The sequence below is a fragment of the Bombina bombina genome, chromosome 2 (genome assembly GCF_027579735.1).
Source record: "Bombina bombina isolate aBomBom1 chromosome 2, aBomBom1.pri, whole genome shotgun sequence".
Lineage (NCBI taxonomy): Eukaryota > Metazoa > Chordata > Amphibia > Anura > Bombinatoridae > Bombina > Bombina bombina.
The window spans coordinates 507,453,693-507,471,330 of NC_069500.1; the positions used below are offsets into that span (position 1 = coordinate 507,453,693).

The following is a 17,638-nucleotide window of genomic DNA, read 5'->3' on the forward strand; positions in this document are numbered from 1 at the left end:
ATATACTAAAATGGGCCTAGATCAATACTTTGGGATGTCTTCTAAAAAAAATATATACATGTCAATGGATATTCAGGGATTCCTGAAAGATATCAGTGTTCTAATGTAACTAGCGCTAATTTTGAAAAAAAGTGGTTTGGAAATAGCAAAGTGCTACTTGTATTTATGGCCCTATAACTTGCAAAAAAAGCAAAGAACATGTAAACATTGGGTATTTCTAAACTCAGGACAAAATGTAGAAACTATTTAGCATGGGTTTTTTTTGGTGGTTGTAGATGTATAAAAGATTTTGGGGGTCAAAGTTAGAAAAAGTGTGTTTTTTTCCATTTTTTCCTCATATTTTATAATTTTTTTTATAGTAAATTCTAAGATATGATGAAAATAATGGTATATTTTGAAAGTCTATTTAATGGCGAGAAAAACGGTATATAATATGTGTGGGTACATTAAATGAGTAAGGGGAAAATTACAGCTAAACACAAACACCGTAGAAATGTAAAAATAGCCTTGGTCCCAAACGGACAGAAAATGGAAAAGTGCTGTGGTCATTAAGGGGTTAATTTAAATATGCACATAGCACATGCTTAATGTTTTAATGGGGTATATTCATAATGGTATTTTATAGCTACTAGCTGTAAGGAGGCAAATCACACAACCAACCACTGGTCAGCATTTAGAGCTTTACCTGTAGACCATTATCTGCTATTTAAGTAAAGAAAATAAAAAATAATATGTTTTGTAGCAAACAAATATAATATTCTCTATTCTATAATGTGGTTGGCATTTTATTGGCAACAAATACAATCCATTTGGAACAACAAGCAAGATCAACCCATAAAACAGATTTATTGTTTTTTAGATATTGTGGCTGGTTTTGCCAACTTAAAGAGGCATTGTACACTAGATTTTTCTTTGCACTGATGTTTTGTAAATGATCCATTTATATGGCCCATCTGGGAGTGTTTTTGTAACAATGTATAGTTTTGCTTATTTTTTAATAACATTATGATGATTTTCAGACTCCTAACCAAGCCCCATAGTGTCAGATGTATACAAGCATTTACAGACTCCTGCTGGCTCCTGTTTGTTATCTGTCTTTTCATATGCAGGGGCTGTTTTCCCAGCCCCTTTCACTGGGTATCCCAGCCTAACCTCATCAACAGCCCTAAACTGGGAGCTTCTAAGTAAGTTTTTAAAAGGCTTTATGCTGTATTTTTAGATCAGTATCTGTGTATATTATTTTAATAGTAGTGTCTATTACATGCAATTATATGAAAAATGGTGTACACTGTCCCTTTAAGCTATCAAAATGTGGGTGTATTTGATCTGAATTTTTCTAATAGAGAAGCGGTGTTCTGTAAAAACAACCAACTCGTCGAAATCTCCAATTACGTCACTTCCAGTGACTCTCCAGCAGCAGATTTCGACCAGTTGGCTCTAGTGTCCACACCCAACAGCATTACACAAACCCTGTTGGATTTTCCAATCGCCGCACTGCACATGTTCCATTTACGTCACAACCTTAATGGAAAACTTGTTGAGTTGTCCAACAGCTGCCAGTGCCCATGCGCATGATGGGACTTTCTCTCTTTGGTGTGTTCCTTCTGTTATTTGTTATGTATTGTTTATTATTAGAACGTCGTATATGTTCACTGTGCACTAATTTGCATATCAAATGTCTCAAAGTAGAGCAAATATATAAAGATGTACATTACAATATACAAATATTTCATCTTTTTATTTTAGTCTCAGTGGAAGGTTACTTCTGTCAAAAAAATAATGTTGCCCACTTTTTGGTGAAAATTAGTGAAAAAGATGAAGGAAGATTTGGTGGGTTCACATTTTTATTGGCAACTACACTTTTTTTGAGAAATTTTATATTTTCTTTATAACCTTCGAAGAATGCTTCTATTTCACATTGAAATCCACCAACGCACATTTCAATAATGCCTTTTCTATCTCTTTAAATTTACAGGGAAAAATAACTGGAAATCCAGCTGATATAGAGGTATATATTTCTCAATGGCTGGCAAGTGCCTCTGCAAAAGTAAGATTATTCTGCCAGGAATAAAGCAGTGCCAGTAATACATTTTGAAATACCCTTTTTTATTTTGATAATTAATAATAAGGCACTATTTTGTTAGAGAATTTTATTTTTGAACAAATTCCCTTTCAATATTTTTGTATAACCCATACAAAGCATGTTTAAAGTTTTCCTACTGTGACACCGGCAACTCGCGCATGCGCAGATTATACCCTCATGGCCGCTCTCGTACACAAAACACAAACAAATGTTGTTCCATTTAAAAATAAAAAATATAAAATGTATTACTGACACTACTTTGTTCCAAAACCAAAATCCAGGCTGAATAATCTTACTTTTGCAGAGGGACTTGTCAGCCATTGATACATATATACCTCCTATATCAGCTGGACTTCCTGTTATTGTTCCCTGTACATTTAAAGGGATGGAAAATGCATTATTGAACTGTGCGTTGGTGGATTGCAATGTGAAATAAAAGCATTCTGAGAAGGTGTAGTGTTTGGATTCTGGTGCATGAGCCTTACAGGATATGTTCTTATGCCTCAGAAAAACAGTAATAACTTTTGCTAGAAGATTTTTATTGCAAAAATGCTTCTATTTCATATTGAAATGCTATTCTATTTCACATTTGAAACAAATGCATTTATGCACATTTCAATTTTGACCTTTCTATCCCTTTAAACATGCAAAAAAAATTACATTCTCCTATTTCCTAAACAGAAAATGTTAAAGGGACACTAAACCCAAATGTTATCTTTCATGATTCAGATAGAGCGTGCAATTTTAAAGGGCCACTGTAAGTAAATATTTTCTATGCCTGTTACTAACTAACTACCCCAAATACGCTTTTTATCAATAGCATTTCATTAACATATCTCTACCGTATATCAGAAATCTTGTCTGCAAATTTAATTGTTTTCCAAACCCACTCCGTGGGTATCCTTTGCTCTGTACCAATCCGTTTACAATACCTAGATTTCAAAATGGCGCTTTAAGCACAAAGTTATTGGTTTCAGTATTTTGAACACTCAGTGCTGAAAATAGTGGGCAGGATAACGTGACATCATCGGCAAATAAAAGATATAACGTTATGAAACTTAGTTTTGGAGAAAATATAGGTCAGTAGGTTTTAATTAATGTTAATTAACTTTAATATGTTAGTTGTTTAGCTTAAAAATTATAACAGAAAGTAATCCTTTAAGCAACTTTCTAATTTACTCCTTTTATCAATTTTTCTTCATTCTCCTGCTATCTTTATTTGAAAAGCAAGAATGTACGTTTAGAAGCCGGCCCATTTTTTTGTTCACAACCTGGCTTGTCTCTGCTGATTGGTGGATAAATGCTGTCCAGTGAACCAAAATTGGCTGGCTCCTTAGCTTAGATGCCTTCTTTTTTAAATAAAGGTAGCAAGAAAATGAAGAAAAATTGATAATAGGAGTGAATTAGAAAGTTGCTTAAAATTGTATGCTCTATCTGAATCATGAAAGAAAAAAATTGGGTTTAGTATCCCTTTAAGTATGAAAATTAAAATCATTGTGAGATAGTAAAATAACTTTAGATTTTATAAAATATATCCTGTTTCCATATAATAGACATATTTTCTAAACTCAGGTTATTTGAATATGTAAAATAGATGTTTTGAAAAGTCCAATAAAATCAAAATTATCTCTTTGATTCCTCACATATGTTTAAATTTTCATCTGATTATTTTTATAAAGTAAAAATAAAATTTCCAAATAAAAGTAACCTTCCAAAGAGACTAAAATAAAAAGATGAAATATTTATATATTTGCTCTACTTTGAGACATTTGATATGCAAATTAGTGCACACTTGACATATATGACGTTCTAATAATAAACAATACATAATAAATAATAGAAGGAACACACTAAAGAGAGAAAGTCCCATCATGCGCATGCACATTGGCAGCTGTTGGAGAACTCGACGAGTTTTCCAAAAAGGTCAGTGACGTAACTGGAGCATGCACAGTGCGGCAATTGGAAAATCTGACAGGGTTTGTGTACTAGGTGCTAGCGCCAAATTTAAACCATTATTCAATTGATTGTGCATCCGATGACCTCACAGAGACACGGACCAATCAGATTATCTTTTAATGGCCGAGGGCAGATACGCTCCAGCGAGTTATTTTCTAATCAGAGCATTTGGGCGCCTCTGGGAACCTAACCATGGGTCCCACTCCCCATGACGTGCTTTTAAAGGTTCTTGGACAGAATGCATGTGCGACGGATAATAATCTGATAGACAAATGTCCAGCGGATAACAGTCCGGTCTGTCCGAAAACCTTTACAAGCACATTGTGGGGGGTGGGACCAATGGTTAGGTTCCCAGAGGAGGCGGTTGCGGCACTCGATGCTCTGATTAGAACAGAACTCTCTGGAGCGTATCTGCCCTCGGTCGTTAATGCCTGATCTGATTGGTCTGTGTCTCTCCGTGAGGTCACGGGATGCACAACCAATCAGATAATGGTTTCAACTTGTCGCTAGCACCTAGTGTTTGTGTAATGCTGTCACGTGTGCGTGCACTCTAGAGCCAACTCATCGAAATCTGCTGCTGGAGAGTCACCGGAAGTGACGTAATTGGAGATTTCAACGAGTTGGCTGTTTCGACAGAACGCTGGCACTCTATAGCTCCTACACAATAGTAAAACTAAAAAAAAAGTGCACAATTTCAGCCTAGTGAACTGCTGATTAGCGATATATGTCATTTTTTGACATAGAGCAAGTGTATGTGCTCCAGGATTGATAACAAAAAAGGGTGGAAGTAAATAAATACAAATGAAAGAGTATAAAACAGCAATTTATTAATAAATAAGGGTTGCTGCAAAATGACATTATCTGTACCATGCATTTGTGATGGTAATTTTCTAACCCCCATTCTGTGTCACCTGTCATCATAGGGCGTGATCCTTTTGCCTTCAAAGATTCTGGATGGAGTAAAAGAGAGGAGTCCAAGCTTGTTCAACTGGGTAAGGAAATGTTGCTCTATTGCAGAAAGGGTAAACATTGTAAATGTGTTACATTTATGACTGCTGACAGTATTTAGCACATTCCAAATCATTTATGTCAACATTAAATTATATTTTAAATTGGTAACACTAGTTTTTTTTCAAAGCTTTTTTTTTTTACATTTTAATATCTTTGAGTAAGTTGTAACAGTAAAAGCAACTATGTGCATTACTACAAGTTACATTTGTTTTTATTTACCACTAATATAGATATTAAATACTCTAGAAATGGCTTCAGAAGAAATAATTACACCGAAATTGGCCACTGAAAGCCACACTGGCTTTTACCTTTTACTTTATCATCTCTTTTTATTCTTGATTGGGGCACAAAAACTGTGATGTTGCGATGCCCTCTGTCCCAGAAATACTGCACGGCCAACGCAATCCCACGGCACGAAAAGAAACGGCAGAGCCCATGTCTGAGGAAGGAAATGAGATTGTGGCTTATTTTGCTAAATATATTCATTTCCATATTTAGTCATTGCTATTGGTGAATAACATGTTAAAGGGACAAGTAATCCTACATTTTCCTTCCATGATTCATATAGAGCATAGAATTTAAAAAAAAAAATCCAATTTACATCTGTTATCAAATTTGCTTTGTTCAAGAACATATCTAGGTAGATTGTGTTCCCCTTTCTGAATAGCAGCAGTTTGCACAAACACTTCTGCAATCTAGTGAAAATAGGTAACATTGTTAAAAGCTTTCTTGCAAAACTGCTGCCATATAGTGCATGCTCCTAAGCCTTCCTACCTGCTTTTGAACAAAGGATACCAAAGAACAAAAGTTAATGTGATAATTGAAAGTAATTGTAAACTTATTTTTTTAATATTACACTCTATATGAATCACAAAAGAAACATTATGGGTTTTGTGGCCTTTTATGATCTAACCTTTCTGCCTTCAATTTAAAAGTATTACAAAAGCATTTCCACCTTAATAAGTAAGTTGATCCTGATTCTATAAATATTACTTGCAGAAGCATGTGCTTGTAAGCTATACTCTACCTATGTCTACACTCAAAGGGACGTGGCTGCTCTATTCCATAGAACACAGTCAACACTGCTACAACCTGATTCACTAAATAAGGAGAAAAGATTTTAGAAATTTAAGGGACAGTGCAAAGACATCGCTGTACAGCAAATGAAGTCCACAATTTCTAAAATTAGATCTAATTTCCATACTTTAAAGGGACATTAAACTGCTGTGCACAAGAATAGTAACTACTCACTATGTTATTTCATTTCATCCAGTTACTGCAGATCTTTTCAAATCAGTTTTCCTGTTTTAATATCTTAAAGGTGCCAGATAATGAAGCTCCGCCTCTTCATACTGGGCGCAGCCATCTTAGAGCTCAGGTATTCTCACAGCCTGTGATAGAAGCAGTGTGTATTTACATATGAATGAGGTTGTTTACTTTTTAAAGGAGCAGTCAACACAGTAGATTTGCCTAATCAACAAAATTTAGATAACAAGACAATGCAATAGCACTTAGTCTGAACTTCAAATGACTACTAGATTTTTTTCTGACAATTTTAAAAGTTATGTATTTTTCCACTCCCCCTGTACCATGTGACAGCCATCAGCCAATCAAAAATGCATGCACGTACTATGTGACAGCCATCAGCCATTCACAAATGCATACACACTTATTCTTGCACATGCTCAGTATGAGCTGGTGACTCAAAAAGTTTAAATATAAAAAAAAAACTGTGCACATGTTGTTAATATAAGTAAATTGGAAAGTTGTTTAAAATGGCATGCTGTATCTGAATAATAAAAGTTTAATTTTGATTGAGTATCCCTTTAACAGCTGTATAATGTAATTTAGGTTAGGGTGCATAATACAAAACAGTAGCTGCTTTTTTAAATATATTTTGTGTAACTGTAAAACTGTGTAAAATATGCAGAGCCCACTTAATGTATCACTAACTCCAAGCAAATGATACAGTTGTAAAAAAGTGCCCAATATTACTGATCTGTGAGTGTGCTCTGCTTCTGTCACAGGCTGTGAGAACAGCAGAGATCCAAGTTGGCTGCACCCTTTATGAAGAGACGAAGCTTCAGGAGAACTGAGTTGTAAAGAGCTGCAGGAACAAGATGAAATGCAATAACATAGAGTAGTTATTCTTTCGAAGTTGTACACAGCCGTTTAATCTCACTTTAATTATTGTGATGATGCATACAAATGGAAATAGTGGCAACGGTGTTAGTTTAAGCAAATATCAACCCCATCATAATATAGTATTCTGAAATAATAGTAGATATATAATCTATTCAGTATTCATTATATACCAGTTAGTATCACTGGTGAAGTGTAGGAGAAGGGGGGTGCTGACTGTCTGATAGATATATAGGTACAAAAAAGAGAGAGAAGTTTGACAGTACCCAGCACTCACAAAACACTATATAGTAACAGTATGCATTGAAAACCGGATTGTGTCCAGAACTGGTTATTAAAACGTAACTTTTACTAATGATAGAATAAAATAAAAAAGGTTGGTAAATAGTACCAAATGTATAACATAAATATGTGAGACATACATTTAAAGCTTAGATTAAGAAACAGATCAGGACTGTGTGTGTGAGACTTCAAAAACAGAATTACTTCCCTGGGTAATAGTTCAAATACACCGTAACCCTCAGGGCTCAGAGAATACACGGATTGCTCTAAAGCTAATCTAAAAAGGGGATTGACCCCAACAACATTACCTAATCTGAGCAATACTGGTACCTAGAGCAGGAGATGCAGGGAGTGTTGTCTCGGCGAAACCATCCCAACTCATATTAACAGCTCCTGGGCAGCATTGACGAGTTTCGCTGCCTGCCTTTATTCTCTCAAGTCCATGCCAGGAGCGATGCTACTAACCTGTCACACTTGAAGGGCATAGATTCTGGTAAGATCAATTCATTTATACACATATGATAACCCAAGAAGGCAGGGCCACAGAGGAGGTGGTTTGCGGATCTGGTGGGGATGTCATAATCTCCTCCATGGAGGTTGTCCTGTCGCAGAGATCTGCTGGTTCAGGGTCCTTTTCTACACCAAAATATCGATTCTCTGAGGCTGACTGCGTGGAGATTGAACGCCTAGCCTTGGCCAAGAGAGGTTTTACTGAGAGAGTAATTGATACTCTCATCCAGGCCAGGAAGCCGGTCACTCGTCGTATCTATCATAAGGTGTGGATGACTTATCCTGGTGTGAAGAACATGGATATCCTTAGCACAAGGTTAGGGTATCCAGGAGTCTGGCCTTTCTCCAGGATGGTCTGGATAAGGGACAGATTTCGGCGTTATCAGTGCTGTTACACAAGATGCTAGCGGAGCTTCCTGATATTCAATGTCTAGGATCAGACCTGTCTTTAGAAATTTGGCTCCTCCTTGGACTTTAAATTTGGTTCTTAAGGTGTTGCAGAGGGCTCAGTTTGAGCCTATGCATGCGCTTGACATTAAGATTCTTTCCTGGAAGGTTCTATTTCTTCTGGCTATTGCTTCGGCTTGTAGAGTCTCTGAGTTGGCGGCCTTGCAATCTGAGCCCCCTTACCTGTTTTTTCATGCTGATAAGGCTGTGCTTTGCACTGAATTGGGATTTCTTCCCAAGGTGGTTTCAGATCGTAACATCAATCAAGAGATAGTAGTTCCTTCTTTGTGTCCTAACCCTTCTTCGTCTAAGGAAATGTAACTGCATAACTTGGATGTGGTTCGAGCCTTGAAGTTTTATCTTCAGGCCACGAAAGATTTCAGACAGACTTCGTCTTTATTTGTGGTGTATTCAGGGAAGCGCGTAGGGGCAAAGGGACTCTTCCACTTCTCTGTCCTTTTGGTTGAGGAACATTATGCGTTTGGCCTATGAGACAGCGGGACATAAGCCTCCTCAGAGGATTACAGCTCACTCAACTAGAGCTGTGGCCCCTTCTTGAGCCTTTAAGAATGAGGCCTCTGTGGAGCAGATTTGTAAGGCAGCTACTTGGTCCTCCTTACATACTTTTACAAAGTTTTACAAATTTGATATTTTTGCTTCGATGGAAGCTGTTTTGGGGAAAAAGGTTCTCCAGGCTGTGGTGCCCTCAGTATAGGGTCTGCCTCCTTTTACCCTCCCGTTTTTTTTTTTATTCAGTGTCCTCTAGAGCTTGGGTATTTGTTCCCACAAGTAATGAATGAAGCAGTGGACTCTCCTCCCATTAAGATGGAAAACATAAATTATGCTTACCTGATAATGTAATTTCCATCTGTGGGAGGAGAGTCCACTGCTCCCGCCTGTTGGCTCCGGTGGGCGGACCTAAATGTTAATATTATTCTTCTGGCACCATTTATACCCTGATATTTCTCCTACTGTTCCTTGTTCCCTTGGCAGAATGACTGGGGGATGAGGGGAGTGGGGGAGGTATTTAAGCCTTTGGCTGGGGTGTCTTTGCCTCCTCCTGGTGGCCAGGTTCTTATTTCCCACAAGTAATGAATGAAGCAGTGGACTCTCCTCCCACAGATGGAAATGAAATTATCAGGTAAGCATAATTTATGTTTTTTTCTTAGTTTTTTGTTATCCTTTGTTGAACAGCAAGAAGGTAAGTTCAGTAGTGTGCACGTGTCTGAAGCACTATATGGCAGGAGTTTTGCAACAATGTTATAAATTAGCAAGAGATGGCAGTACTATTTCCTGTCAGGAAAGGAAGACACCAACGACTGATACAAGTTTGCACTAAGCTGAACCAGCACCTCCAGCTAGCACACCTGATCTATTCACACAGACCTTGGGAGAGACTGTGGGACGGCTGCGGTTCACCAGAAGGGGAAAGTATTAACACATATTATACAAATGTTTGCATGCATGTAGTTCTCCAGGCGTGTGCTCGCTACCTATCTAGATATCTCTTCAACAAAGAATAACGATAACAAAACAAATTTGATAATAGAAGTAAATTGGAAACTTTTTTAAAATTGTTTTCTCTATCTGAATCATGAAAGAAAACATTTGGGTTTCATGTCCCTTTAAGTACAGAATAAAATGTATTTGCTAAGCAACAATATGGCTATTTGCTAAATATTGAATCTGACTATGACCAACGCATACCACCGATGCACATAAACACAGTACATTTGTAGCAGCAAGCTGAAATAAATACGCCTACACACACAGAAGAAAATCCATTTTATTTTTATATAGATCTGTGCGATTGGAGTTTCACTGTTAGAGCAAGTGAGGGGGCAGAATATGCACAAAATAGAAAAGGCAGTCCCACTGAGGAGAGAGGAGATTAGTCCCAGGGCATCAATCTTACCTACAAAACATCAGTTTAACGTGTCACACAGATTTTTATAACAATTACCTACCAATACCACTCTGGACATGAGAATGCATTAGAAAAACGTTACTACTCTTTTCCAAGGTGTCATGCAACGCTTTGTGGTTTATGAGAGGGCATGGGGACTTCAAATCAAGATCACCTGCAACACTAAGCACCCAATAGAGTGCCCCTGTCCTCTTAAGAGTAGGCAGAAAATGCTTTTACTTTGGGGCATTCCCTCATTGCTTTCAAATATTGACATCCTCATTTGCCACTATTCTCTAGGGACACACAATTAGGAGGGACCAATATGCACCTCAGAATTGTGGAGTAGTCAGAGGAGAGGATTTTCCTTCACACAGTTGAGGTAAAGTACATAGTTCCCCCCCTCATCCTTTGCACTTAGGTGGTTTCATAAATTCCACGGTCCAAAAAGTTATAGAATGATACTTAAGAATTCATACACGTTAAGGTTTAGAGATTTCAAGTATGTTTATTTGCCTGGATAGGACATAAAACAAAGTAGGAAGTGACTGTTTTTAAATATGACCTTATTATATGTAGAAAGAGCTCGGCTAATTTGCATAAAAAATTGCTACAAAAGTTCCCCATCTGCTTGCTGGAGAACTGCATTTTAAGTAATAATTGCTGGTATGAAAGCTCTCATGAAGGCAAAAAAAAACATTTCCTACCAGCTTTTACTTGTTTTTGACTCTTAAACACTTGCAAATTAATTTTAGACATTTTGCACAATGCATTTTGGCTGCTCACTGATTTTTATTTATTTTAATGTTTATATTTTCACTTTTTAGTTTTACATTTTTTTAATAAAAGCAAATGCATCTGGTTTTGACAAAAAGTAGAGTGCAAATCAAGCTCTAAACTACACAATGTAAATAAATATGAAAATCTAAAGGCTCATTGATGATTTGAAATTAATAGTTTAAAGATTTAAATATGTTAATAAAATGAAAAACAAAGGTTATTTACACATGATGATATCAGTAAAACATATTAAAGAACACTCCAGACATCATCAGTATTGAATTATTTCCATACTTTACTTTTGCATTTACTATTTATTTATTTCTTTTACATCTGTATAGGTCTATGTAAAGCCATGCAAAAAGCCTAAGAAAAGCCTGTTTGATTATGTTTTTGCATGTCTACCTAATCTATATAACAAATAATAAGTGAACAAAAAAAGTGAACAGTTTAAAACAAGAGATAAAATTAAAAAAAAAATAGATTCACTGTACTACAATCAAAGGATATATGAAGCTTGATGCAAAGTCCCTCTATATAAGATGAGATTTTCCTTCCAGGTTTTCAGCACATGTAAAGAGAGAAAAAACAACAGTGCGACACTGTCACAGTCTCTGATAGGATCCTACTCCCAGTCTTTGGAGCTGTTAACCCAGCTCTAAGTAAACGCAGCATGGGGTACAGATAGATCAAATGATAACAGGAACCAAACTCCACTGGATACTTAAAGGGACAGTCAACACCAGAATTGTTGTTGTTTTAAAAGATAGATAATCCCTTTATTATCCATTTCCCAGTTTTGCATAACCAACACTGTTATATTAATATACTTTTTAACTCTGTGATTAAATTGTATCTAAGCTTCTTCTGACAGCCCCCTGATCACATGACATTTTATTTATTATCTATTGACTTCCATTTTAGCCAATTAGTTCAATGTCTGCCACAATCCACGGGTGTGATCACAATGTTATCTATATGGGTTACATGAACTAGCTCTCCCCTGCTGTTGTTAAAAGCAAATAAAAAGGCATGTTATAAGAGGCGGCCTTCAAGGGCTTAGAAATTAGCATATGAGCCTTCCTAGGTTTAGCTTTCAACTAAGAATACCAAGAGAACAAAGCAAAATTGGTGATAAAAGTAAATTGGAAAGTTGTTTAAAATTACATGCCCTATTTGAAACATAAAAATTTTTTTGGACTTGACTGTCCCTTTAAAATGAAAATGTATTTAAAGCAACTATGTGTATAAAACTTAAAAACAAGCAATTTGGTCACAGACTAGGGATACAGTGATACAAAAATAACTTCCAACAACCCCCCCCCCCCCCCGAGTACTCTTTGCTCAAAAGCTATGAGTTCCACACAGGGCTTCTATTAAGTCCCAACACTGCCGATAAACCTCGTCTCCTCGTGTGACACTTCTTAACCGCAAGTCCTCTTATCCGACGTACATTTTACCAAAATTACTGCTGGCTTTAAAAAGACTACTCTGGCGTTCTTAGAAGTTACTTATGTATCACAGTATCCCTGGTCTGTGACCGAAATTGCTTGTTTTTAGGCTTTATACATCTGTACCCCACACTGTGTTTATTTAGAGCTGGATTAACAGAACATGAGCAGGATCCTATCCGTATTTTTAATAGAGACTGTGACAGTATTGCACTATTGTTTTTCTCTCTTTACATGTACTGAAAACGTGGAAGGAAATTTTTACCTTATATAAAGGGACATTGCACCAAACTGCATATATCCTTTGACAGTAGTGCATGTTTATCTGATCTAAATGAAGGAAATACAGATGTTCCAGAAATACTGCATTCAAAACTCGCATGGTTTTACTATTTCGAACAGCCAGGCTGCTAATGGATTGGAATACAACTGAAGAGAAAGACAGGAATATCAGAGTTTAATTTGATATATTTTACACTGCAAATTCTATTGGATTGAGATAAACCCCAGTAAGTTAACAAATAGGCCAGGGTGTTGGTCCTTGATTAACCAGCACGATTATATGTTTTCTATATACCCAGAATGTTACTTAGTTTTACCCCAGTGTCTAGAATATAACCTCACTGCACACACAATCAAGAAGTGCATAGAGATACTTTACCATTAACCTCTATGTAGAGAGACAGGGATTCTTAAAGCTATTGTCTCGGTATTGCAAAACATTACATTTATTTATAACATATCCCTCAAATATTTTATCTCCAGATATATGGTGATTGCTGCCAACACTAGCTGCCATGAAGGTTTTGGTGATAAAGATGAAAAATTCCTCTATCAAATAAGGAGTCACATTCCCTCAAAAGTGTAAATGATCACAGTGAGAACTGTGATCAACTAATCCACTTCACACTAGACATATTTTACGAGACAAGAGAATCTCTTGCAGAGTGTCAAAACCTGCCTGGATTACTTGAGACACATAAGAAAACAAATTTGAAAGAGGGGAATTGCCTCTTTCGAAAGAGAGGTCACATACCATTCTATAGTGCAGATGATCATCTGCAGTAATCACTATCAACTGCCCAACTAACATCAGGGACATGCTTTGAAAGGAGTAAAGTGAGCTATCAAAGCACAAAATCTCATGCAACAAACCATTTTTTCTACTAGGTATATATTTCTCTTTTTTTTTTTTAGAATTCACTTTTCAAAATATAATGTTTATTGTTCATGAAAACTGTATTCCAATCTCTGAAAAACACTTGCCTGTGGTATTTCCAAAAGATCTGGGTTTACTACATTCACACTTTTAAACACACAAATAACTATAAGGAGCAGGTATATTTACAAGTTTTTAGCAGAAGGAGAATCTCATAAAAATCTATACATTTTTACTTATGTCTACCTTGTGTGTATGATTACAGGTTGTTTAGTCTTCTCACAAGCTCCATTTATATGTGCACTTAACCCCTCCCTTATCATGTTTGTATTTATGTTATTACTATTTTTATAATGTCTAAATACTTAATTACACATCGAGAGCTTAATATTTTCTTTGTGAGCACAATTTTATGTTTTAATGAAACTAGGAAAACATTTTTGTAGTTGATGTATGTTCTGGGAATGTATGAGATCAGAAGACAGCAAAAAAGTTGTGCAAAAGGGCTCGGTCGACTTCCTGTGGGAGGAGCGCTGTGGAAGGTGTGTGCGCTCAATGCTCTCTTGAATTGAAGAGCCGTGTAACTACAGATACCCCACCATAGAGCCTTACTGTTAGGGAAAAATATACCCTGCTTGGAGGCAACAAATTGGCTTAAGGAAGTCCACTATATCCACACAGGCTGGTCGGACCCAGCCAGCTAACACAGAAGTGAGGCGGAAAAATTAAGGACAACAACATCTTAAACTAATATTTGCCAGATACACACCAGCTGAAGGCAAGATGGGGAAAGTATTGCAGCAAGTGGAGGCCGGTTTAAAGAAATAAATCGTACTGAAAGGCAAGAGCAAAAGTGCCTGAAGCGGATGTGAGATATCCTGCTTGGGATAGAGAGCCTAAACCAATAGTGAGATGACAACACTGTGAGCAGAAAGCCTTGGGATAAAGTAGAGACAAGCGACTGACAAAACACACTTACCTGGATTAAGTCGGCAAGTCTCTGGAGAGAACATCGCAGCGGACTACGAACTCCCTTACTCCCTTCCGTAAGTCGGCACAGAATGGTGAGGTCATAGCTGGGAGCCGGAACACGTGCAAGGAAACGGCGTCTGGACTCAACTATCTGGATAAACGCACTGCCGCTAAACGAAACACACAGACCGGCGACTCCTGCGGTGAGAGGGCTCCTCGAAAGAATATTTGCCGAAGCCAAGCCGTGAAGAAAGTGGGGGGTAAGTGCTATTATAAGAAAAGCAAACTAATTACGGTTACCAGTACAAAAAGACTCACTGTATCTAAGCATTAAAGCTCTCTCCCATAGATTAAGGGGAACTTTTTCCTGTTACTTAAGAGTCAGGCTCGGGCACACAAGAGTGGCTGGATGTGAAACTGGCTAAAGAGAAAGAGGGGATAAAAAGAATAAAGAAAAGTATAGAAAACTGCAAATACCCCAAATAGGAGAAAATGTATTCTGAATATTAATAAGTGCAACTGTGTTACGCTAAACCATGTGCTAGCTGAGAACCCTCAAATCATCAGGGGTTACAAAATTACCGTTTTTTCTTTTTTCCTGTTTGTTAGCAATAACTTATGGAAACAGCTGATGACTATATGTAAAAAAAAAGCAAAACTTAAAACCAAAATAACAGCAGATTCAACCTAAACTACCATTGTGATAAAGAAGATGCTTGAAAAGAACTGCCTATTACACCTGGGATAGTAATAGTAAAAGGGAAGAGTTATAAGGCATATATCTTATAAAAGTTATAATTATAATCCTAGTTATTGGAAAAAGCTGGACTTAATATGCACAACTGAATGTGTTTATATCAGATATAAGTCTGGACATGAGACTTTATTGAGATATAATGCAGGCTACAAATGTTAAGTCTCCCTGAATAACGTATAAGCCAAGGTGTATAAAGGGAATATCAAATACGCTCAATTGTAATGCAATATATCTTAGGCTTGCTTTTTATAAGGAGGCGTTTTTCTTTTTTTTGTTTGCAGAAGGCTATTGTATAATACTTATTATTGCTCAGAGAGTGTGTTATTCAATGATATAGGACAATAGTTAGGTATTTGGTAACAAGGGAGGGGGAAGGGAAAATAGTAGACAGATATAGCTGATTTAAAATATTGGTTTATTCTGGTTCTCCTTTCTCCTCTAAAGATTGTAGATAATAAGATCTGATTAGTTTGTAACAAATTGATACCAAAAGCAACAGCATTATATAAGATAGAGGTTTGGGACAGTAATATTTTGCACTCATTTTTTCACTTAAACTCACTATAAGGTTTTTTTTCTTTCTTTCTTATTGGTAGTCCTACATAAAGCACTGGATAAGATCCTTTTAGAAAAGGATACACTAACACTTTTATTAACACGGTCCATATACACCTATATATAGATGTAATATATATATACACATTCACATATTAAAAGAGAAAGGAAAGGGGGAACTTATGGAAAAATATATCGCGAACACAAAACCCAGATCTCCGGCAATGCCGCCTAAAAGAGATAAAAAAAGTAAAATGGTATCAGACACACCCATAGAGCCAACTTTAGAAATACAAACACAAATACCTCTAATAACTAATCTAGAAAACCAAATGACACTTAACCAATTAGCAGATTTACTACTACCTCAATTTGATTTAGTTAAGAAAGAAATTGCAGGGCTCTCACAGGAAATCAAACAATTTTCTAAAAGAATAATAGAGGTAGAATCTAGAGTCTCGGAACTGGAGGACAAACATAACACACAAGATGAGATTAACACAAATCATACAGGTAAAATTAATAGTCTTCAAGCTAAAATTGATGATCTCGAGGGCAGATCACGTCGAAATAACATCAGAATAGTCGGATTACCCGAGACCCCAGAATTTATGGATTTGCTAACATTCGGGGCATCTACATTACCTCAACTATTGGGGTTTCAAACACCATTAGAAAAGCTAATAGTGGAGAGAGCACATAGAACTGGCATTAGCAGGAAACACCCAGATGGTAACATAAGCCCAAGAATGGTTATAATAAGATATTTAAACTTCCAAGATAAAATCAATATTATGAGAAAACACAGGAAAGTACAACCACTAATGCTAGGCTCAAAACAAATACATACATTCCAAGACTTTTCAGTAGACACATCAACAAAAAGGAAAGCAATGGCACCTTATTGTACGGGCTTATTAAAAGCAGGCTGTAAAGCGACCTTAAGGTACCCTGCTAAAATAGTTATAGCAGAGGCAGAAGGTTTCACCATCTTGAACTCTAAAGAAGAGGCTGAAACTTATTGTACAAAAAGAAATATCAAAATTGATAGAAGATAATCTCGTATCTAATATAACTGATTAAACAATGGAGGAAATCATAGTGTGGCAAGACGCCTACTTTTGAATTTACTATAGTCTTGAAACAGACAAAGCTTCCTAAGAAAAGAAAACTCAAAATGAAATTTTTTGGTTGGCTAATTCTTCTGAGTATGCCATGTTCATGTTCCTTCCTCTCTTTTCTTGCATTAAAAGAGGGCTTAGGGGAGATTTTAACGGGGACTAGGGGAATACAGATGTTATATTATATTGTACTTTTAATAGATATTGCAATAATAAAATGCAGTCGATGCTTAACATAGTGTCATGGAATGTGGGAGGTATTTCCTCCCCCATTAAACGTAAACAAATAATAAAAAATTTAAAACGACACAGCCCAGACATTATTTTCTTGCAGGAACTACACCTGAAAGAGAAGGAAATCCCTAAACTTAAAATCAACTGGGTTTCAGAAATCATAGCTACCCCCTGTAATAAAAGAAAATGCGGGGTGGCAATAATGTTCAATAACAAATTAGATCCAGCAGGCAGATATATAATTATCCAAGTAGAAATTGATAACAAGATAT

General features: G+C 36.5%; 1 protein-coding gene across 2 annotated transcripts in view; it reads right to left on the minus strand.

The window, feature by feature from the left end:
- The window catches only part of LOC128649157 (protein KHNYN), a 55,022-nt gene that overhangs the window by 18,097 nt on the left and 19,287 nt on the right, over positions 1-17,638 (minus strand). The window contains exons 3-4 of one of the 2 annotated variants that reach the window (XM_053702256.1): positions 5,359-5,489; positions 4,951-5,047 (exon numbers count right to left, since the gene is read on the minus strand). In XM_053702256.1, coding sequence (XP_053558231.1) covers positions 4,951-5,047; positions 5,359-5,489 — 228 coding nt within the window. Of the gene's footprint in view, positions 1-4,950; positions 5,048-5,358; positions 5,490-6,622; positions 7,158-17,638 lie in introns of those variants that run through there. The other variant, XM_053702257.1, reaches the window with a different exon arrangement.